At 50.1% G+C, this 23,359-nt stretch overlaps 1 protein-coding gene across 1 annotated transcript in view; it reads left to right on the forward strand.

Moving 5' to 3' along the window:
* The window catches only part of GAS2L1 (growth arrest specific 2 like 1), a 54,703-nt gene extending 34,276 nt beyond the window's left edge, over positions 1-20,427 (forward strand). Inside the window, exons 3-6 of the mRNA XM_033174827.1 lie at positions 11,013-11,120; positions 13,590-13,686; positions 16,595-16,973; positions 18,192-20,427. Of these exons, the coding sequence (XP_033030718.1) occupies positions 11,013-11,120; positions 13,590-13,686; positions 16,595-16,973; positions 18,192-19,875 (2,268 nt within the window). The 3' untranslated portion in view covers positions 19,876-20,427. The remainder of the gene's footprint in view (positions 1-11,012; positions 11,121-13,589; positions 13,687-16,594; positions 16,974-18,191) is intronic.
* Positions 20,428-23,359: the final 2,932 nt, after the last annotated feature.

Below are 23,359 nucleotides of genomic sequence, written 5' to 3' on the forward strand. Positions count from 1 at the left end.
ACAATCTACCTGTTGGGACATTCCTGATATAAGCAAAAGGGGAAACAAAATAATAAATAATAAAAATTCCTTCCAGTAGCACCTTAGAGACCAACTAAGTTTGTTCTTGGTATGAGCTTTTGTGTGCACACTTCTTCAGATATCAGATATTCTTCAGATATTCAGATTCAGGTATCTGAAGAAGTGTGCATGCACATGAAAGCTCATACCAAGAACAAACTCAGTTGGTCTCTAAGGTGCTACTGGAAAGAATTTTCTATTTTGTTTTGACTATGGAAGACCAACACGGCTACCCACCTGTAACTGAAACAGAAGTCACCAGAACCTTAAATATAGTGAGAGAGCGGGGAGGGGTATTACTCAGAAGGGTGGTGGGAATGGGTGGTTGGCTGGTGGGAATGAATGGGTGATTCTCAAAGTAGCTGTCTTATTACAAAGGAATTTCAGAAACAGACTGGAAAGAGAAGCAGCTGAATTGCAACTCATTACCAAACTTAAAACCATGGAGAGACCTGGTCTGAACAAAGACATTGGATTCTTATCTCTAAAGCTATTTGCATTCTCCTGTAAGACCAATTGCAGTCGTTAACAGTCGTCAACAGGTTTTCCACACCTATCAGCCAACCACCCATTCCCACCACCCTTCTGAGTAATTCCCCTCCCCACTCTCTCACTATATATAAGGGTCTGGTGACTTCTGTTTCAGTGTATCTGAAGAAGTGTGCATGCACACGAAAGCTCATACCAAGAACAAACTTAGTTGGTCTCTTAAGGTGCTACTGGAAGGATTTTTTATAATTTTTAATTTTGCTTTGACTATGGCAGACCAACCCGGCTACCTACCTGTAAAAGGGGAAACGTTGCAGAATGAGTGGTGCAAACGAGAACATTTTATTTATTCATTTTTCCATACATTTATTAAATGTGCACAAATCACGCGTTTGTTAAGAGAGAGGGAGCACTGGAAACGGCAGCTGGGCAAGCTCCCCAAAATGAAAAGGAATAGCTTGCAACGCAGGCTCCTGTGCTGGTCCCAGATGTATGATGGGTGCAAGCAGGACTTTCAGAGTTTTCTGAGACCCAGTGGAAACCACAAGGCTGCTTGCTCCTTACCTAGATGTCTCCGGGGTGGAGATTCCTGGGTGGCCAGGCCTGCTTCATCCGCATCTGTGCCTTAAACCCAAGAGTTGCCGCCGGCAACTTCCTGGCTGTGCACAGCAGAGTGTAGAGTCTTGCCTTGCCTCTTCCAACCTCCCTGTTTACCCGGCAAATCTGGAAACAATTGCGGCTGGGAGGGTTTGGGGTGCAGAAGTCGGCCTGGGTGGTGGTGGGCGAGCGATCTGCTCTCTGTCTTAAGTGTTCCCAGCTCTTCCTCGCTTCCACTCCAGATGGGAGATTTCGAGACCAGAAGCGCCCGTTTGCAACTACAGTGGTACCTTGGGTTACATACGCTTCAGGTTACAGACTCCGCTAACCCAGAAATAACGCTTCAGGTTAAGAACTTTGCTTCAGGATAAGAATAGAAGTCGTGCTCTGGCGGCGCAGAGGCAGCGGGAGGCCCCATTAGCTAAAGTGATGCTTCAGGTTAAGAACAGTTTCAGGTTAAGAACGGACCTCCGGAACGAATTAAGTACGTAACCAGAGGTACCACTGTAACTAAAAATACCAGTTTTGCTTCCCTTCCATCCCCGACCCCCGAGACTGTCTCCAGCTTTTGGCTGGCACGGTGCCAACAGCTGTTGAGATCTGGTTGCTGTGGCGATGGTCGTCCACATGTGTTCTGGAAGGCCGGCCGGCTGTGCCACATGTGCAAAAGATCTCTTGAGCTGGTTGCAAAATAATTGCAGCCAGCTTGCTGCCTCATCTCCAGCCCGTTTGGGAGAAGCCTTGGCAGATTACACGCCGGAGCGTGACGAGGGATTTTGGACGTTAATTTCTCCTGTGCTGCTGAAGATGTTTCTGTCAATGGGGCTATATAAATAGTAACCCCCACCCCCCCCACCCGTGCTCCAGTTCTCAGCATCTGCTCGTCTCCAAAAAACATTTCATAACGGATCCGGCTGCAGGAGGAATTAATGTGTCCTCATCTGCTTGGAAACGACACGGAGCGACATGCACATTCAGAATTTTTTTTGGGGGGGGTGACTCTCTGGCTTGGCAGGGGGGTGGATGGGAAATGGTGTCCATCTAGAAGTGCTGCAGCTCGAAGCTGGCGTAGTGCGGCAGACTTTTTGGGATGTGGGATGCTGGGCTGGAATCCTTGCCTTTCGCCACAAAACCTACGACGTGGCTTTGGGCGAGTTACCCATCTATCAAAATAAAACATTTGCAGCAGGCGTCAAGAGAGGGATATGAGACCTGTGTGTTCACGAACTTTTAAAAACAAAAGAGAAATATGCATTCAGGCCATGCAGTCATGCAAATCGAGGAACATTCTGCTCTCCCTCTGCATGATTTATGGATTTATGCACATTAAACACATTTACACAAAGTTAATAAAGGAAAATGAATAAATGTTCTCATTTGCACAACTTATTCTACGACGTTTACCATTTGGGTCAATGGATTCTGGTTTCGGTTATTAGAGGGAGAAGGGAGGAGTTCCCCCCCGCCACCTCCCTGGCCAGTGTGGTGTAGTGCCAGTGTGGTGTAGTGGTTAAGAGCGGTAGACTCGTTATCTGGGGAACCGGGTTCGTGTCTCCACTCCTCCACATGCAGCTGCTGGGTGACCTTGGGCTAGTCACACTTCTCTGAAGTCTCTCAGCCCCACTCACCTCACAGAGTGTTTGTTGTGGGGGAGGAAGGGAAAGGAGAATGTTAGCCGCTTTGAGATTCCTTCGGGTAGTGAAAAGCGGGATATCAAATCCAAACTCCTCCTCTTCTTCTTCTTCTTCTTCTTCTTCTTCTTCTTCTTCTTCTTCTTCTTCTGAGATTTCGGCAGGCATTGCCTAGGGCAGGCTTAAGACTAGAAACTTGATTTTAAAAAGAGGCGGATGGGAAGCCGATGTCAGGTCGGGCGTTGCATTTTGGATAACCCAACATGGCAGGTGGTCACCATAGACGGGAGCAGAGTTGGATCTGCATTCAAAGAGCACTCACAACTCAAAACACCCCGGAGTGTCTGTCAGTGGTGCGTGCATGTGTGTGTGAGGTGAGGAAAGAGTCCAGAGGCCCTTGGTACGTGTGTCGAACCCAAGCAAGGTTACCCTGCTATATATTTACATTTTACAAGCTGCCGTGGGAGAGTTTTGCTCTGCAAGGTGGCATCTGAAGGGCTTTTGAATAAAACAGGCAAGAAAGCCTCATTGGGACTGCATCCACTTCAGAACACCTGGAGTGGGGAGGCCCCATGTCGGAATTGTGAAAAGCCTGACACTGCCTCCCCGCCTGTAGAAATCTAGCATGTGGCAGGGAGCAGTTCTAAACCCAGCGCCACCTCTCTGCTTGTAGAAAGGTAGCATATGATGGGCGGCAGTTCTGCCCTGGCCCCTTCTTCCCTGAGAATTGCGGCGAGGCACTTCTGCTGGAGAACGAGCGGCCAGGAAGGGCAGCTTTTGGAAATGGACTCCCTGGACCTATTACAGCTTGTCCATTTTCTGCCCTCGCCTCCCTGTTGGCTTCATTCCCTGTGTTGTGCTGCCGATGCTTTTTGTAGTCGCTGGGCCAAAGCCTCTTCTCTCTGCGCTTTAGCACCACAGGAGGTTAGTTTCTTCCCCGGCCTGTTGCTTCATCTCAGCTCCTTACCACCTCACTTGCATCCCTTTCCTGGCTTCTCTTAGAAAAGCGAGAGGCAGGCTAAACCAGCCTTTCTCAACCTGGTGCCCTCCGGATCTTTTAAGCAAGGGGTGGGCCAAGATTTTCAGCTGGCTGTCTGCCAACTTCCTGGCTCTGCCCTTGGCCACTGTTGGGTTCCCCTCCCCAAAGTCAAAAAGGAGTAGTCTTCTACATTGGCTCCTAGTACGTTTCCAATTCAAAATGTTGGTGCTGACCTTTAAAGCCCTAAACGGCCATGGCCCAGTATACCTGAAGGAGCGTCTCCACCCCTATCGTTCAGCCCGGACACTGAGGTCCAGCTCAGAGGGCCTTCTGGCGGTTCCCTCTCTACAAGAAGTGAGGTTACGGGGACCCAGGCAGAGGGCCTTCTCGGTAGTGGCGCCCATCCTGTGGAACGACCTCCCATTCAATGTCAAGGAAACAAACAACTATCTGACTTTTAGAAGACATCTGAAGGCAGCCCTGGTTAGGGAAGTTTTTGATGTTTGATGTTTTATCATGTTTTTAATATTCTGTTGGGAGCCGCCCAGAGTGGCTGGGGAAACCCAGCCAGATGGGCAGGGTATAAATAATAAATTCTTCTTCTTCTTCTTCTTCTTTGGAGAGTGCAAGGTGGGGAACCTCATTCCCGTGGGGTAAATGTGGCCCCAAGACCTCTCTTATCTGCCCTCAAAACTCTTCCTAAGCCACATCCTTCACTGATCCTGCTTTGCAACCAAAGCATTTTTCCCCTAGAATTGTTGTTGTTGTTTCCTGCACTTCAGGGGGTTGGGCTAGATGACCCTCGGGGTCCCTTCCAGCTCTACAGTTCTATGACGACAATATGGTTTTTAATACCCACATTTTCCCCAGACCGGGACTTTAAGGTGGCTTACACAAATTCGAGCAAGGCAGATGAAATACAGTTGTTATATTGAAAATATAATGGCTAAAAAAGCAATTAAGCTCTAATAGAATTAGCAATATAAAAAGAAATCTATTAAGATACAGACAGTGAAAACAGCACAGCACTATTAAAAGCCCTTTCCTTAAAAGAAGTCATTTCCCAAAGATCTGTCAGAATAGAACAGTCTTCACCTGCTGGCAGAAGGACAACAAGGAGGGAGCCAGCCTGGCTTTTCTTGGGAGGTAGTTCCAAAGCCAGGGAGCAGCCACCGACAAGGCCCTGTCCCGCGTCCCACCAAGCAGGGCTGTTGTGACCATAAATTGGAGGGAGAGGAGTACATTCATTGCCATCAGCTTCTTTAGAGGAAAAGCAGAATCCAGCTGTGATAAAGGAAGAAACAGAAGACAAGGCATCCCTACCCTTCGGCCAATAAAGTTTAGTTTCAGACTGATAACTAATTGACATTAACTAATTTTTGGAGAAGGTGTGCTTGGGGGGAAGGTTTAATTAATCTGGCAGAGAACAATAGGGTTTTTTTCTCTCTCTGGGGCCTTGGCTGAATTTGCACGGCTGTTATAGCTGTTATAGAATCATAGAATGGTAGAGTTGGAAGGGACCCCCAGAGTCATCTAGTCCAACCCCCTGCGATGCAGGAATCACAGCATGTTTCAGCTGCGAGGCTCTCAGACAGCAGCGTATTTTGCAACCTGTCATATCAGAAAGAGCAAGTTCAGGGCTGCTTCCGACCTACATGTAAACCAGTGTTCGAAACTCCAGTTGTTCTAGGCGCATCTTTGCGACAGGGAATTTCATTAGCACAAGCAGTTCCTGAGCTCTGGGTGCGGTACAGTGCCAAACATTTCAGATTAAAACTGCAGAGTGGAAGGAAAGGAGGACCTTTTTCTGCCTCCCCGCTTCCAGCTACTCTCTGAAGACTGGAGAAGAGACCCCCTTATGCAGGCATCCCCTGACTCGGCCCTCCAGATGTTTTGGGACTACAACTCCCATCATCCCTAGCTAACAGGACAAGTGGTCAGGGATGATGGGAATTGTAGTCCCAAAACAACTGGAGGGCCAAGTTTGGGGGTGCCTGCTCTTAAGTATATTAGGGGGGTGGGCAGGGGAAGGACCAGATCAGGGGTCGGCAAGGTTTATCTTGTCTGGGCCGGATTGGTCCCGCGGAGATCCCTCTGTGGGCCTGATCGTGTGTGCGTATGAACGTGCGCGCCTGCGATTTCCAGCTCCACAGAAGCCAGTCCCCGCACCGCGCTGCACCGATTTAGTGCAGTGCGCGAGCAGGCAGCTTGGTTTGGGGGTAGCTTGTGGGCTGGTCAAACAACCTCCATGGGCCGCTTCCAGCCCATGGGCCTTAGGTTGCTGACCCCTGCACTAGACCATGTGAAAATGAACATAATATTTTAGCTGCATTTCTTTCATTTTCAGCTTTGTATTCTTGCTTTCGAAAGAAAGCGTGCCTAGACATTCCGTTGTGGCGCCCATAACCTAGGTTTAAGGTGCCATTTAGCACCTAACTTGTCCTAGATGACCCTCAAGGGGTCCCTCCCAGCGCTACAATTCTATGATGGTATGATCTCAACTATATTGCTTGTTCCAGAATGCAAGAAGGAGAAACACGCACAGTGAAAATGGAAAAGGTATTCATTATGGAGTAAGGCAGAGGTTTTTCCACTGGGGTCGCCAACCTTTGGTGCCCGGAAATCTCCACGCAGTCGCCATTGGAGCTGCGCCAGTAGCAAAACGATCCCGGGGAATTTTGAACGCTGCCCAGATGTTGTTGTACTACAACTCCCATCATCCCTGGTGAGCTTAGCCAATGCACAGGGATTGTGGCATTCGAAGTCCGACGACACCTGGGGACCCGGGGTTGACTGGCAGCGGCTCTCCAGAGTTTCCTTCCCAGCCCTACCTGCAGATGCCAGGGATTGAACGAGCTGCAGATTTCCTTTTAACACATAGGAGAGCAGGAAGCTGACTCATACCAAGAAAGGCCATGTTGTTGTTGTTCAGTCGTTCAGTCGTGTCCGACTCTTCGTGACCCCATGGACCAGAGTACGCCAGACACGCCTATCCTTCACTGCCTCTCGCAGTTTGGCCAAACTCATGTTAGTAGCTTCAAGAACACTGTCCAACCATCTCATCCTCTGTCGTCCCCTTCTCCTTGTGCCCTCCATCTTTCCCAACATCAGGGTCTTTTCTAGGGATTCTTCTCTTCTCATGAGGTGGCCAAAGTACTGGAGCCTCAACTTCAGGATCTGTCCTTCTAGTGAGTACTCAGGGCTGATTTCTTTGAGAATGGATAGGTTTGATCTTCTTGCAGTCCACGGGACTCTCAAGAGTCTCCTCCAGCACCATAATTCAAAAGCATCAATTCTACGGCGATCAGCCTTCTTTATGGTCCAGCTCTCACTTCCGTACATTACTACTGGGAAAACCATAGCTTTAACTATACGGACTTTTGTCGGCAAGGTGATGTCTTTGCTTTTTAAGATGCTGTCTAGGTTTGTCATTGCTTTTCTCCCAAGAAGCAGGCGTCTTCTGATTTCGTGACTGCTGTCACCATCTGCAGTGATCATGGAACCCAAGAAAGTGAAATCTCTCACTGCCTCCATTTCTTCCCCTTCTATTTGCCAGGAGGTGATGGGACCAGTGGCCATGATCTTAGTTTTTTTGATGTTGAGCTTCAGACCATATTTTGCGCTCTCTTCTTTCACCCTCATTAAAAGGTTCTTCAATTCTTCCTCACTTTCTGCCATCAAGGTAGTATCATCAGCATATCTGAGGTTGTTGATATTTTTTCCGGCAATCTTAATTCCGGTTGGGGATTCATCCAGTCCAGCCTTTCGCATGATGTATTCTGCATATAAGTTAAATAAGCAGGGAGACAATATACAGCCTTGTCGTACTCCTTTCCCAATTTTGAACCAATCAGTTGTTCCATATCCAGTTCTAACTGTAGCTTCTTGTCCCACATAGAGATTTCTCAGGAGGCAAATGAGGTGATCCGGCACTCCCATTTCTTTAAGAACTTGCCATAGTTTGCTGTGGTCGACACAGTCAAATGCTTTTGCATAATCAATGAAGCAGAAGTAGATGTTTTTCTGGAACTCTCTGGCTTTCTCCATAACCCAGCGCATGTTTGCAATTTGGTCTCTGGTTCCTCTGCCCCTTCGAAATCCAGCTTGCACTTCTGGGAGTTCTCGGTCCACATACTGCTTAAGCCTGCCTTGTAGAATTTTAAGCATAACCTTGCTAGCGTGTGAAATGAGTGCAATTGTGCGGTAGTTGGAGCATTCTTTGGCACTGCCCTTCTTTGGGATTGGGATGTAGACTGATCTTCTCCAATCCTCTGGCCACTGCTGAGTTTTCCAAACTTGCTGGCATATTGAGTGCAGCACCTTAACAGCATCCTCTTTTAAAATTTTAAATAGTTCAGCTGGAATATCATCACTTCCACTGGCCTTGTTGTTAGCAAGGCTTTCTAAGGCCCATTTGACTTCACTCTCCAGGATGTCTGGCTCAAGGTCAGCAACCACATTTCCTGGGGTGTATGAGACCTCCATATCTTTCTGTTATAATTCCTCTGTGTATTCTTGCCACCTCTTCTTGATGTCTTCTGCTTCTGTTAGGTCCTTTCCACTTTTGTCCTTAATTGTGGTAATCTTTGTACGAAATGTTCCTTTCATATCTCCAATTTTCTTGAATAAATCTCTGGTTTTTCCCATTCTGTTGTTTTCCTCTATTTCTTTGCATTGCTCGTTTAGAAAGGCCCTCTTGTCTCTCCTTGCTATTCTTTGGAAATCTGCATTCAATTTCCTGTATCTTTCACGATCTCCTTCGCATTTTGCTTGTCTTCTCTCCCCCGCTATTTGTAAGGCCTCATTGGTCAGCCACTTTGCTTTCTTGCATTTCTTTTTCATTGGGATGGTTTTCGTTGCTGTCTCCTGTATAATGTTACGAGCCTCCATCCACAGTTCTTCAGGTACTCTATCCACCAAATCTAAATCCTTGAACCTGTTCTTCACTTCAACTGTGTATTCATAAGTGTTATCAATCTTAACATTGTCTGCAAAACCAGAGGCAGGGAATCTTTTTGGCCCATAGAGTCAGATCTTTATCTCTCTGTCGGCCAGCTCTGCTGGGTGGGTGGGACTACCCACCTGCCATTTGCCTGATGTCATGAGTCACCGCAATGGCCCATCTAGCTCAGTATTGCCAACACTGACTGGCAGCAGCTCTCCAGGGTTTCAGGCAGGGTCTATCTCTCTCTATCTCCCCACCACCAGCAGCCCTGCCTGGAGATGCCAAGGATTGAACCTAGGAACTTAATGTGTGCATACTACTGAGTTTTGGCACTTCCTTAACACACAAGAGGGCTGGAAACTAACTCATCCTATACCCAGCTCAGTATTCCCTTCACTGACTGGCAGCAGCTTTCCAGAGTTTCATATATGAGATGTTCTCCAATCCTATTTTGAGATGCTGAGGATTGTAGCTGAGCCATTTTGCATGCAAAGCAGATGGTCTACCTTGCGCTATACAGAGCCAGGCTACTGGTCCATCTCGCTCAGCTTTCTCTACACTGGCAGGCAGCGGCTTCCTAGGGGTTCAGGAGGGGTCTTGTCTCAGCCTTACCTGGAAAATGCTGGGACTGAAACTGGGACCTTCTGCATGCAAAGCAGGTGCTCTGTTGTCGAGCTATGGCTCTTCCGCTTAAAACAGCTCTGCTCTCAAATAAAACTGCTAACAGATGTTGTGTCAGAGGTCTCTGTCCTTGCTTTCAGGAGCCCAACCAAATGTGGAAATTTTGCAGTCATTTTTGCTGTTTTTTCCTAGTGCAGGAAAAATCCACTTTTTCGCTCCCACCCCCTTTCAGCAAGAGAGCCGTTCTATACAGGCTTGTAAAATTCCACACATTAAATTTTGTTCCATTGAGGGAAAATAAAAACTCATACTCTTTCCCGTCCGCCGCCTTTTAAAAAGCCATTTATTTACCTCTTTTCAGAATCATTAACTCACTTTTCCCAGGGATCACAGTGGCTCAGAAAACCAGAAAAACAGATTATTCATCGCTGAAGGTGGATAAACCCTAGAAGATAAGACTAGGATAAAACACTGTGAATGTTCATTGTGGCGGTTTTGAAGTTGGTCACTCTAACACTGTCCCAAATAAATACGCACTGCTTTCAGTCGTAGCTCAGTGTAGACCCATCACAACTAACAGGCATGACTAAGTTAGACCCATTGATTTCAACAGATCTACTCTGAAAGCAACCCTTCAGGCTTCTGTCTGGCCCCCAGGAGCACACCCCATCGCTCAGCCTACTTCGTACCCTCCTCCAAAGTTTTTGCCTAGCTGGAATGTGCCCAAGGAGTCTTGACAGTGCCTCTTGCTTTTCTGGATACAGAGCGGTGTGTAAGAACATAGCCTCTTTGCACAGAGGTCAAATAAATATCCGTTGCTCCGCCCACTTTTGCCTCTTGGCATGTGGCCCCCAGAAGCTTTCTCAGAAGGCAATGTGGCCCTGAGGCAGAAAATGGTTCTTCCCCCTTGATTAAGGGGGAGTGTCTTGCGGCCCCTAGAAAGGAGGGGAAGGGGGCACCCTTCAGCCTCAGGGCCACTCTAGTAAGAGACCTGATCCGTAGGAACAGGAGAGGCTGTCTTTTACCAAATCAGATCATTGGTGTATCTAGCTCAGTATTGTCAACACCGACTGCCAGCAGCTCTTTCCTAGCCCTACCTGGAGGGCTGGTGGGAGTTGCAGTTCAACATATCTGGAAGGCACAGGTTGGAGAAGGCCGAGCCTGGGTTTATCCTGAGCCGGGAGGGCGTAAATCACTGCATCTGGGAACAGCTTTTGGCTCAGGGCATGACCTCCTGCATCACCTCCTCCGGCTACAGACAGGGTGGGCCCCTTCCTTGTTTTGAACTGGTTGCCAAGGCAGGAGGCCCAAACACCCCCCAACTTTCAGTCTGTGACTAGATGAAATTTCATCACAGTCTGCAAGCATCGGTGGAGCGGGGGGAGTTATTCCCCCTGGTTCCTTCAGGGCCATAGGTGTGCCGGCTAGGGGCTGGTTTATTAGGGTCCCCAAGAGCCACCTTATCCAACCCCCCTGCAATGCAGGAATCGCAACCGAAAAAGGAGACTGCCCCCCCCCGTTTGACCCTCACTTGCAACCCTGCGAGGTAGGCTTCGCACAGGGACTTGCATCCACTTTATTTTGTTATGGGCTGCAAAGGAGCAGCGTGTTGGATTGTTTGCGATGGGTTGGTTGCTAATCGATGGCTTTTCTTTTTTCTCCACCCGCTCTTCCCCCCCCTCCTCCTTAGGTAAGAGAGATCCTGGGCCATTGCACCTGCCCATCCCAGTTTCCCATGATCAAAGTCTCAGAGGGTAAATATAAAGTGGGAGACTCCAACGCCCTGATCTTTGTTCGAGTAAGATCTTCTACAAATACATCTCTTTCTTTCCCTCCCTTCCTAGCTTTCCCATCCCCTCCTCTCCCCCCACCACAAAAAAAGAATTACCTTTCTGCCGGGCTCTAAACCAGTGGTTCGCAAACTGGGGGGGGGTACCACCAGAGTAGGCATAAGCAAACTCGGGCCCTCCAGATGTTTGTGACTACAATTCCCATCATCCTTGGCTAACAGGACAAGTGGTCAGGGATGATGGGAATTGTAGTCCTAAACATCTGGAGGGCCAGAGTTTGCCTATGCCTGGCCTGGCCTAGAGGGCAATGGGATTCCCTATAACGGTGCTAAGAGGCAGGAGGGGGGGGGGCACTGAAGGTGTAAATGACTACCAGACTTTTGATAATAATTTTTATTAGTTTTCAATTACAATAATCCAATGGATTTCAGGCTTTGAGAAGCCCTGGATCAAGCCCGTCAAATTTGTTAAATTAATTAAACCACATAGTTTTAATTGGATTTTGAATAAAACATGCAATTAATTGTTACTGTTTCGAATTTTATTGTGTTATTATCTTCCTTAGTGGGATGTACAAACCACTATGCTGAATAATGCTTTTTCGTAGGGTAGGGAGCACCGGGGATGAGTTTATGGAACCAAAGGGGGTGGTGGCCTCCCCTTCCCCCCCCAAAAAAAAAGTTTGGGGACCACTACTCTAGACTCGGTGAGATCAGATTATTATTACTATATTATCACTGATAGCATCTATCGGTAGCTTTATACAAAGAAAAAGCATCAAAGTGCAATGAGGAAAATTTAATACAATGAGCAAGGCAAGATCCCTTAGATGCTCATCCAGTGATGTATAAGGGCAGAGTGTTACCTGCCCTGTTACAAGACAAGCACCCCCATAGGGGGCAATTGAATCATAGAATTGGAAGCTTCTCCAAGAGTCATGTGGTCCAACCCCCCTGCAATGCGGGAATCTCAGCTAAAGCATCCATGACAGATGGACATCCAACCTCTGCCTGAGGAATGCCAAAGACCTGATTGAAGGAAACAGTCTTAGCTTGGGACCTCAAGACTGGCAAGTATGGTGCCAGACCCATCTCCCAGAAGAACAGCCCTGAACAGAACTGTTCTCGTGTCTCCCTCCCCACCCTGTTCCAGCATCTCACTTTGGGTAGGGTGCAAGGACTTCTGATGGACACCACAGGGTCTGGGCTATTTTATTTTGGAGAACCAGTCCTTGAGGTTCAGTGGCCCTTTTAGTAATTTAAGAGCAATAATCTAAAACAGTGGTTCCTAATTAGGGGTCTGCAGAATGCACCCAGGGAGTTCACGGCCCCACCTCTTGCCTCCCCCCCCCAACTATTTTGTGCAAAATCACAAAATTTATGGTCTGTTTTAGAACACCCTGATTTTTCAATACGTTGGCCAAAATCGGTTTTGAAACCACACCGCGGTAATGTTTTTGACCTGGCAATACGCAGCAATATAAGCAGGGCAGCCAGTTTCAAGGCACCGCAGATAACACTGCCGATCTGAGCTGCCTTCCCTGACGCTGAGGGGAAACAGGGCAGCTGATCGCCCTCACTTCAAGGCACCATGGAACTGCCTTCCCTTGGCACTGAGGCGGAGCAGCTTTTCTCAGTCAGCAGGAAAGCAGCAGCAGCCACAGTGGGCACGGATCTTTGCTGGTTGCCAGCGCTGGCTGCCCCGCTAATGGTGGTTTGGTGCACCCCCTATCCTCTCCCACTCAAACCATTCGGTGGAGGCGACTCCCCTTCCTCTCCTCCCTCCATCCCCCAGATCTCTGTGGCTGCCCCATCCCTCATCCCCACTCCCGATCTCCAATTCCAGACATCATGATATATCTGAATACCATGATGTTTAGCTGCTGGTATATATCACGATGTTGAAAACCAGATATCGCTCGGGCCTAGTCTGTTTTTCAGTACAGTCGTACCTTGGATCCCAAACGCCTTGGTACTCGTCCGTTTTGGCTCCCGAACGCCGCAAACCCGGAAGTGAGTGTTCCGGTTTGCGAGCGTTCTTTGGAAGCCGAGTGTCCGACGGGGCTTCCGATTGGCCGCAGGAGGTTCCTGCAGCCAATCAGAATCCGCACCTTGGTTGTCGAATGTTTTCAGAAATCGAACGCACTTCCGGAACGGATTCCGTTCGACAACCAAGGTACGACTGTATACCTAAAATCCTTTGCTTCTAGGGGCTTCCCCCACATTTTGTTCAAAAAAATTGCATTGCAGAGGTATCAAAATTTTCAAAAGTAGGGGGTTCCATGCCTTGGCTTTTGAAAAACAGATGGTCCTCAGTAATTAGCTAATTGGGAACCACTGATCTAAAATGCAATTACAGCTGTTGCACCCCACCCAGCATTCTCCTCTCTTGCCTTTCCATGTGAGGACCCGCCCTATTCATCCCGCCGGCAAAACCTGCTCACCTGATGTGGCTTTTTGGGGGGGTTGCCCACACAGGTGCTGAGGAACCACGTGATGGTCCGGGTCGGCGGTGGCTGGGACACCCTGGAACACTACCTGGACAAGCACGATCCGTGCCGCTGCGCCTCTTTCTGTGAGTATGGAGGACTCCGGCTGCACACCCAGCCTGTAGTTGAAGCACACAGCTTCCTCCCAAAGAACCCTGGGAGCTGTTGTTTGCCCCCACAGAGCTGCAGTTCCCAGTGCACTTAACAAGCCACACTTCCCGGGATTCTTGAAAGCTGCGTGCTGTGTGTGTGTGTGTGTGTGTGTGTGTGTACACATCATGAAACACCCAGCAGAGCTATCCAAGGCAGTGATGCTTCTGAATACAGAGGTACCTTGATTCTCAAACTTACTCAGTTCTGGATGTCAGTTCCAAAACCAAAGCGTTCCAAAACCAAGGCGCACTTTCCCATAGAAATTAATGCAAAACGGATTAATCCATTCCAGACTTTCAAAAACAACCCCTAAAACATTTAACATGAATTTTACTATCTAGCGAGACCATTCACCCATAAAATGAAAACAATAATCAATGTACTGTACTATAAAATAAATAAGACAGTATTGTAGATGCTAAAAATTAAAAGTAACATTTTTTTTTTCTTACCTGCACTGATGATAGTCCTTGTTTGGATGAGGGGCTTTTACCCATTTCTGCAGTCACATAATCAATCAGTAGCTGAACTGGGTTCCACGCAGTCACAAAAACAAAAACTGAAAAATCCTCAAAAACAAAAGCACAAAATAAATAGCAGGAACAAAAGCACCAAACTTAATCTGTTCCGGAAGTCCGTTAAACTTCTGAAATGTTCGAAAACCAAGGTGCAGCTTCTGATTGGTGCAGGCACCCCAGAAACAATAGCCAACAACAGTATCCGACGTTCGGCTTCCGAAAAACGTCCGAAAACCGGAGCACTTACTTCGGGTTTTTCGGCGTTTGAGAACCAAGGTGTTTGAGAACCAAGGTACCACTGTACCAGTCCCTGGAAACCACAGAGGAGGGACAGGGTGCTCTTGTGCCCAGATCCTGCTCTGGGCTTCTGATTGGCCATTGTGAGGAAAGGGTGACAGGCTGAATGGGCCATTGGCCTGATCCAGCAAAAAAGGCTCTTCTGATGTTCTTACAGAACCTCCAGGTCCAGAGGCAGTCTAACTTGGTTCTTTGGGGCCTTTGGCCGCTGTGAGGAAAGGATGCCGGATTAGATCGATCAGCAGCCTCATCATACAGACTGCTTTTTTTGTGCCATCTTGGGGAACGTGTTTGCGCATGAAGATGAGCCAAGATTGGGAACCTGCCTTGGCCACGATCCTTGGAGGGTTTACAAAGGCCATCCCTTGCTCTCCTGCCCCCCTTCCCAACCCCGCATTGTAGGCTCAGCAAGTCATGCTGTGAGCCTTCTGTTTTCCTTCCCAGGAAACTGACCCCATAGCAGCTGACTCTGAGTCTTCCTGTTGTTCAGGGAAGCGGAGAGCATGAAACGATATTAACCTCAAAACAGCTACTACATAATCGAGCCTGGGAACTTTCAACTTCTGAAGGTGGGGATTTGCTGCATTCTCGCAGTGCCCCCTTGTGGCACGTGGCCATCATAGCTTCCTTCCACACGGGTCCATTGTGCTTTGCACAAAACAGTGACCTGGAGTTACCCTGCTTGCTGTTTTTTTTCTCTGCCTCCTGATTGGCTTGGATGCTGAGCGTTGCAACCCTATGGGCTAGAAACTTGACTTTTAAAAAAAATTAAAAACAGACATTCCACAATGTTCAGCTGAAAGTACACCAGTCCAACTATAAAGGTAAAGGGACCCCTGACCATTAGGTCCAGTCGTGTCTGACTCTGGGGTTGCGGTGCTCATCTCGCATTAATGGCCAAGGGAGCCGGCGTACAGCTTCCAGGTCATGTGGCCAGCATGACAAAGCCGCTTCTGGCGAACCAGAGCAGCACACGTTAATGCCGTTTACCTTCCCGCCAGAGCGGTACCTGTTTATCTACTTGCACTTTTGACGTGCTTTCGAACTGCTAGGTTGGCAGGAGCAGGGACCGAACAACGGGAGCTCACTCCATCGTGGGGATTCGAACCGCCAACCTTCTGATCGGCAAGCCCTAGGCTCTGTGGTTTAACCCACAGTGCCACCTGCGTCAACTATACACTGGGATAAATACCTAGTGCAAGGACAGCTTGTTATCTCCCCAGTAGTGCTGGTGCAAAAGCTTGTGTTGCAGATGAGACAAAGGAATGGAGCAATGAGGGGTTGGGCTAGGGAGAGTCCAGTGAGACAGCCTTGTAGATCAATTTGCAAAAGCTGCTAGTCCACAAGGGTGTGCACAGCTGACATTAGCCGTTTGTGAGCTTTGAGAAACAAAAGACATGAGTTTGCTCTCCAGGTAGCCAGGTAGTATCAGAGAACTGTAGAGTCGCAAGGGAACTCAAATTTCATCTAGTCCAATGTAGGAATCTTAGCTAAAGAAACCCTGGCAGAGATCTGTATTAAATTTGTTTTAATGTGACTGATTTGGTAAAAATATATATGGGGAAAAAATCAATAAAAATGATTTTAGAATCCTCGACAGATCCTTGCTTGCTACCAGAGTGCAGGGGAACCTAACTTAGGAGACACAGCCAGAAATAAGCTCCCCCCCCCCCTTAACAAGGTTCACAAAATACTGGCTTGGCTGACTATCCAGCCATTATTTGTCATCTTACCCTGTGTCCACTGAGAGTTTGGGAGAGGGTCTTCCCTCATTGGTTCAGGGTGAGAAGAAGGTAGAGAAACGATAAGAGACCTCCTGGGGCTCTTCGTCTTCTGTACTTGCTTGAAAACTGCAGTGGAAATGAAACCTCTGAGGCAGAGATATCTCTCGCCACAGGTCTGGGAGCGCTCGCCCCAGGCGACGTGGCTTGTGGATGCTTGTCTATCTTGGGGATGGAAGACCTTTTTTGTTTCGCTACCCTTTCCTCACTCGTCCTGGTGTCCCCCCTCCCTCTCTCTGTTGCAGCCCACCGCCTGAACCAGACCCGGGGGCTCGGATTCTCCCCCCAGAAGACGGCGACTCCAGGCAGTCCCCAGACAGGCAGCCCCAGCGCCCAGCGCCGGGCTGAAGCCATGAGCCAGCACAAGCTCTCCGAACCGCTCCGTGGCGGGGATAAGCGGCTCTCCGCTGGAGGGGACCCGAGCCACACGAAAGGGACCCGCCCCGGACACCCGACTAAGGGAGCCGGAGGAGACCACACCCCTCCACGGCAGGTGCCGGGGGCTCCTTTGACCGCGAAGCACGACGGGCTGCCCGCAAGGTCTGGCCACAGCTCTGCCAGCCCACTGAGGGGGCCCACGGTTCACCGGGACACCTGTGACTTGCGGCTGTCCAACACCCTCAGGTAACGTAGGTTGTTTTCTGGATGGAGGAAGCTGCCTTATCCCTCTGGAACGTGTCCAGAGGAGGGCAACCAAAATGGTCAAAGGCCTGGAAACGATGCCTTATGAGGAACGGCTTAGGGAGCTGGGTATGTTTAGCCTGGAGAAGAGAAGGTTAAGGGGTGATATGATAGCCATGTTCAAATATATAAAAGGATGTCATATAGAGGAGGGTGAAAGGTTGTTTTCTGCTGCTCCAGAGAAGCGGACACGGGGCAATGGATTCAAACTACAAGAAAGAAGATTCCACCTAAACATTAGGAAGAACTTCCTGACAGTGAGAGCTGTTTGGCAGTGGAATTTGCTGCCAAGGAGTGTGGTGGAGTCTCCTTCTTTGGAGGTCTTTAAGCAGAGGCTTGACAGCCATCTGTCAGGAATGCTTTGATGGTGTTTCCTGCTTGGCAGGGGGTTGGACTGGATGGCCCTTGTGGTCTCTTCCAACTCTATGATTCTATGATTCTAAGTTGTTCCCTGGGTCCAGTTTCAGACAAGGGGTCTTTGCCAGCCTTACCTAGTGTCAGGGGCTGGGCAGAGGAGGAATGGTGAAGAACCATACAATAAAACTATTAAATGGTTTAAGACTGCCACCAGTTAACCCTTGCGGAAGGATGTATTCCTATTCACCTGCGTAGGCCAGGGGGAATAGAAAAGCTTTCAGCAGGCGTTTAAAAGTTGCCTGCTGAATCTCTAGTGGCAGAATGTTCCACAAGACTAGGCCGATGACACTATTTGTTTGTTTATTTTTAAATTTATTAAATTTTGTATACCACCCTTCATCAAGAGATCCCAGGGTGGTTCACAGAATGAAATACAAGATAAAGCACAAGTAAATAATTAAACTGAAACAACAAAACAATAACCGCCACCCTTGTTGTTGTCAAACGATCCTCACCAATTCAGGGAACAATCCACGACTCCTTGGCAGATGACCTCAATGCTTGAACTGGGATATAAGAATTCAGGCTTTGTAAATTAGCACAAGAAACTTGAACCTGGCTCAGTAGTAGATGAGCAGCCGGGGCAGCTTTTTTTAAAGAATGGTGTCACGGCAAGAAACTCCAGTCAGCGGTCCGGCTGCAGCGTTCTGCACCATTATTGTGAATGGCATTATAGAAATCTTTTAGTACGGATAAATGCGAATACTGCTAACCACCACAATCTCCTTTCCCCCTCCACTCTAGGCCCCCCAGAGCCCGGCGTCTTTCTGGAGACAGCGATTCCTCTGCGTCCTCCGCGCAGAGCGGCACTCCAGGGAAGCGGCACAACGAAGATGGCGGCAGCAGCGGCCCAGCACTCAGGAAGGAGCCCGTGCGGCGGCTGGGCGAAGGGACCGGCCCTCAGGCCCACGCCAGCCCGAAGAGGCAGCCGGCCAGCCGCAGCCAGTCACGAGACCGGGTGGGCTTGCCAAGGCCATCTCCGGCACCCCGGAGGACTGAGGCGGAAGAACGCGGCCGCCCCCGGATGGCCAATGGGCACCTCAAGACGTCCGTGCAGCAGAGCCCTCGCCCGCGGGCACGAAGCCAGGGGAGGCCCACCGGGGAGCCCACCATGCTGGTCATCAGCCGAGGTAAGGACGGGCAGCACTCTTGGGTGCGGGCCGAAGACCCCAAGGAGAGGCCCGGCGGCTCTGGAAGAAGCACCCCCAGGACCAAGAGCCCAGCCAGGTGGGCACCAGGGACCCCGGTGGGGTCTCGGAGCCCGGCACTCGCCAACCGCAGGGGGTCTCTCCCCGCCACAAAAACAACAGACCCCCCGCCGCGGACACCGCCTCCCTCAGCCTGCGGGACTCAGAGGCAGAAGCAGCCAGCTTTGGGGGGATCCCGTGGGGCCACGAGGCAGCAGCCCCGGCCTGGTGGGAGCGAGCACTCGCGGCAGCCCTCAGACAGTTTAGGACGGGAGCTGGAAGAGCTGGCTCACACCTTCCGGACCCCTTTGCGCCTGGACCCGAGCCAGGAACAGCAGCTGTTCCGGCGACTGGAGGAAGAGTTCCTGGCCAACTCCCAAATGATGGGCCTGGTGGTAGACGGAGAGCCAGAGCAGTTAGAGCCTCTGGGCCGGGCCTGTGACGGCCCACGCATCCTGCAAACCACCCCAGATCAAGGAGCCGCCGACTCGGCCTACTGCTCCTCCAGCTCGTCCTCGTCGTCCCTCAACTTTTTCAGCAAGTACGGCCTCCCGGGCGAGGCGAAAGATGAGCCCAAGAGGAACGCCGCCTCCCAGAGGCCGGGGGTCCCTGAAGCGGGCACCGCGGTTCCCCCCGACTTCCACAACGGCTCGGCTGACACCTGCGACCTGTGGGACTCGCCGGTGCCTCTGGAGCGAGCCACACGCTGGAGGAAGCCGGCTCTGTCCAGCTCCTCGGACGAGAGCAATTGCTACATCGGCCTGAACGACCTGCAGGAAGTCCAGGAAGGGGCGGAGCTTCCCGAGCTTCTGTCGGACAGCCCCTGGGGCGTCATGGAGGCAGCCGATGCGCACCTGGGCTCTCCGCCCCGCGAGGCCGCCGAGGGGTCCCCCGGGGGCCCCGCTCCCTCTGAGGAAGTCGTGCTGCGCCCGAAGCCGTCCCTCAAGAAACCCGACCGTGTGCCTTCCATCTACAAACTCAAGCTGCGCCCCATGATCAAGCCTCGCACCGACTCCCAGCCGGACAAGACCCCTTCGAAAATCCCCACGCCCCTCAGCTACAAGGCGGCTGGGGTTGGCAAGTCTCCAGCAGGGGGCGCCTCGCCCAAGGACAGTCCTTCCAAGCGACCTCCAGAGCAGTACCGACCTTGGGCAGCCTTCCACAACGTCTTCGCCTCCCTTGTGGAGCCTTCCCACAGCCCGGCGGACTCCGGGGTGGCCGACGAAGGCGCCTGGGCATGAGGGGTGCCGGAGGGCAACCCTTCTGCCTCCTCTCTCCTACCCGGCTGCTTCCTTCCCCGTCCCTCGGGCACCGCTCCTTCGGTGACCTCAATATTGCTGCTGTTCTGAAAGGATTGTGTGGATTGAGATGCCTTTAATTTCTAAGGTGGTTCTTCCATTGGGGTTTGTTTTAAATTGTGGCTGGAGAGTGGCATGGCTTTTTAGCAAATTTGCGTGTATGTGTGTGTGAGAGAGAGTGAGAAGCTTTCAGGAGAAAGTCCTTGGACACTGGATAACACAGCGAGGAGCTTCTGACATGTTCTGATATTTTCTCGCATCGGCCGTTGTAAAATTCTTTTGAGTTGGCTTTGGTCGCCTTCCAACCCCCCACCCCCCAGTCTTCCAAATCGAGTAGCACTTTTGACCTCTAAACCTCTTGCTCCCTTCTCATTTAACCCATGCTATAGACCCTTGGGAATCTTGCAGATAGTGGTGACTTGAAGTGGGAAGGCGTTTAATGTGCACAGGATGGGGGAGGCCCCACACAGAGATATGTGGGAGCCGCTCCCCACTAGGCAAGCTGACAGCGTTTTCTGCCAGCTTCCGATCGAGTAGATTATCTACTGTTTAAACGAGTCGCGCTTTTGGAGAGAGAGGGGGTCTCGCTGAAGTCTTGCACATGAATTCCTCTTCAGACGGACCCTCTTGGCGTCCTGGAATCCGGGCCGTTAAGACTCCTTTCCCCTCAACCAGACCTCCCGCCCCCCCTTCCCCCCCAACTGTACTGTAGGTGTGTTTAAATAATCTATGCATATTTATATAAATACAACAGAGTGTGTCCGCTCGCCTCCTGAGCGCTGCCTCCTGTATAGTGCCCGCCTTCTGACCCCACGAATGTAGCTAATTGAACTGACCCATGAGCTCTCGGAACCCAGAAAGTAAAAGAAAAAGAAAAAAAGAGGACAAATCGTGTGTTTTGACTCTGTGCCTTTATTGCAGAAGTGTGAAGATGGGTGGAGGTTTTTTGGATGTGTGTGTGTCCCCCCTCAGACTAGAGGTAGGCAACATGTTGCCCTCCAGATGTTTCAGAACTGTCCCTAACCATTGGGCATGCTGCCCGCTGAAGTTGATTTATTTAATTTTGTAAAATTTACTGCTTGGTTGTTCAACCACCCAAAAAACCTCAACGTGGTTTACAAAAACGATAAACAACAACGATTTAAGGCTTTCAAAAAGTTAAAAGAGCAATAGACTAAAAGCAGATTAAAACTCTCGCCAGCTTTCTAAATGGCTGGGTGGGCTTGTCTAAAGGAGAACATTTTTTTAAGCAGGTGGCAAAAAGAATACAATGAACAGCCCCTGCCTGAAATCAATAGGCAGGGAGTTCCAAAGGTGCACTTTCTTACAGATACAGAACAGGTATGATGTGGCGCCTGTAAGAGTGCCAGCCCCGATGGGACTTGGAGTACAACTACCTCTGGATGGAAGATCAAGCATTGACATTGGCTGAGATCCATTGCTCAGGAGCATTAGGGAGGATGTTATCACCTGCTGCTGCACCAGTCCCAGTCCCCCCCGCCATCACAATTTGCAAACAAGACATAACAAGGGACCTGGTTGAGGATGCTTTATAGATTGTCTGGTATTTCACCGCTGGAATGGGGAGCCCTTCCTTGGAGACTATGTTAAACAGATGATCAGTGTCTTGGAAAAAGAAATGGAGGCTGGTGTAGGAGACCCTTGTGTGCTGTAGCCTCTGGCCCAGAGGTGATGGTGGCAGCTGTGGAGAAGGGGGCAAGGGGTCCCTGAAACTCTTGAGACCCCCACCCTGCAACGCATTTTTGAAAGGAAAAAAAAATCAAAAGCGAGCCAAACACTAGATCCCAGCCAACAAGAGTTTGATGGGGTGAAGGGGAGAATTGTGGCTTTTAACAAACGAGACCTTTTCTCCTCCCACTTGCCCTCGACTCCTGTTTTGTTTTCACAACACACTAGTCCACATTAGTCACAGCTGAGTGCAAAAGCAGCATCAGCCGTTGTCCCAGATTATGAATGAACGTGGCGTCGGCGATTGGAGGGGTGTGTGTGTGGACGGGTCGCCTCGTGATGAATTCCTGAGAAGGCAGGCAGACATTGCGAAACTGGTTCCCTGGTCTTAGAAAGGAGGACCCTCCCAGTCGTGTGTGTGTGTGTGTGTGTGTGTGTGTGTGTGTGTGTGTTTTCACAGACCTCATTGAAGCCTCTTGAAACCGCAGCACGTCTGAGGCTTCCGAGGAGTAAGCAGCTCCCGCAAGCGTTTTGCATGCAGAGATTTCATACAGGGAAAGAGGACGCTTATTTCCTTGCGGCAAATCAAACCGCAGGCAGCCCCTAGCCCAGTAATGCCCACCCTGGCTGGCAGCAGCTCTCCAGGGTTTCAGGCAGGGTTTGTCTCTCTATTTCCCAGCCATACCTGGAGAAGCCGGGGATTGAACCTGGGGCTTCTGCATGCAAAGCAGATGCTCTACCACTGAGCTATGGCCCAGCAGATGCCTCTGGAGCGTCACGGTCCATGCAAAGGACTGGATCTCATCCATGAGGGCAGAAACAGTCACCCAGCTAACTTGAGGTCAGGCCTGAGATGCTGAAAATCCACACGGCTGCTTCTCTCATGCTAAAAGTGGGCATGCAGCTGGGCCCCTCTGTGCTAGAACCCCAAGCCAAAGAATCGATCGGTAGGCTTACAGGACTTGGCCAGTTGCCTGAATGTTGTCCACACTGACCGGCAGTGGCATTCCAGAGCTTGCAGGTTGGGGACATTCCTAGGGGAAGCAGATGCTCTACAACTCTTGCTCTTTCTTCCCCCCTGAAAATAACTTAAGATTCTAGTCCTTACTGTTCTTTGAAAGGGTGGTGGTGAATTAATTAGGGAACTGCCTTATGCTTAGTCAACCAAGTGGTCCACCTAGCTCAGTGTTGTTGACACTGACTGGCAGCATCTCTCCAGGGTTTCAGGCAGGGAGTTTTCCTCAGCAATCCTGCCAGGGAGGGAACATGGAGGCAGGTGCTTTGCTCCAGAGCCACAACCCTTCCCTTGGAAAATAGAGGGTCTGGCCTGTGTATTTTAAGTGAAGACTTCCTGCTGCTTATTTCTGGATGCTATACTGGGACCTACAGCCATCAAGCCTTCAGCTGCCCACTGGGTCAAGGCTGGCTCCAGATCAGAGCCCCACCCTATGCAGGGCTCACTCCTGAGTCAGTGATTCCCCCAGCAGCTTAACTCCTTCCTCCCCACTGCCTGCAGTGATTGAGTCTGGGGATCCACCTGCTATCTAAAATTTCCCATCATGTCCTTTAGAGGCGGAAGCCTTCCCAAGCCAATGGCTGCCCCGTGGCATTGTGGGAAAATCAAAATGGCAGAAGGGCTTCTCAGCCACAGGCGCCCACCACCCACGACGGAAAAATGGGCTACGTGGATTTTGGCTCACCCACTCGATGGCACCCCAAAACTCCACTCCCACACACC

The sequence above is a fragment of the Lacerta agilis genome, chromosome 17, assembly GCF_009819535.1.
Source record: "Lacerta agilis isolate rLacAgi1 chromosome 17, rLacAgi1.pri, whole genome shotgun sequence".
Taxonomy (NCBI): Eukaryota; Metazoa; Chordata; class Lepidosauria; order Squamata; family Lacertidae; genus Lacerta; species Lacerta agilis.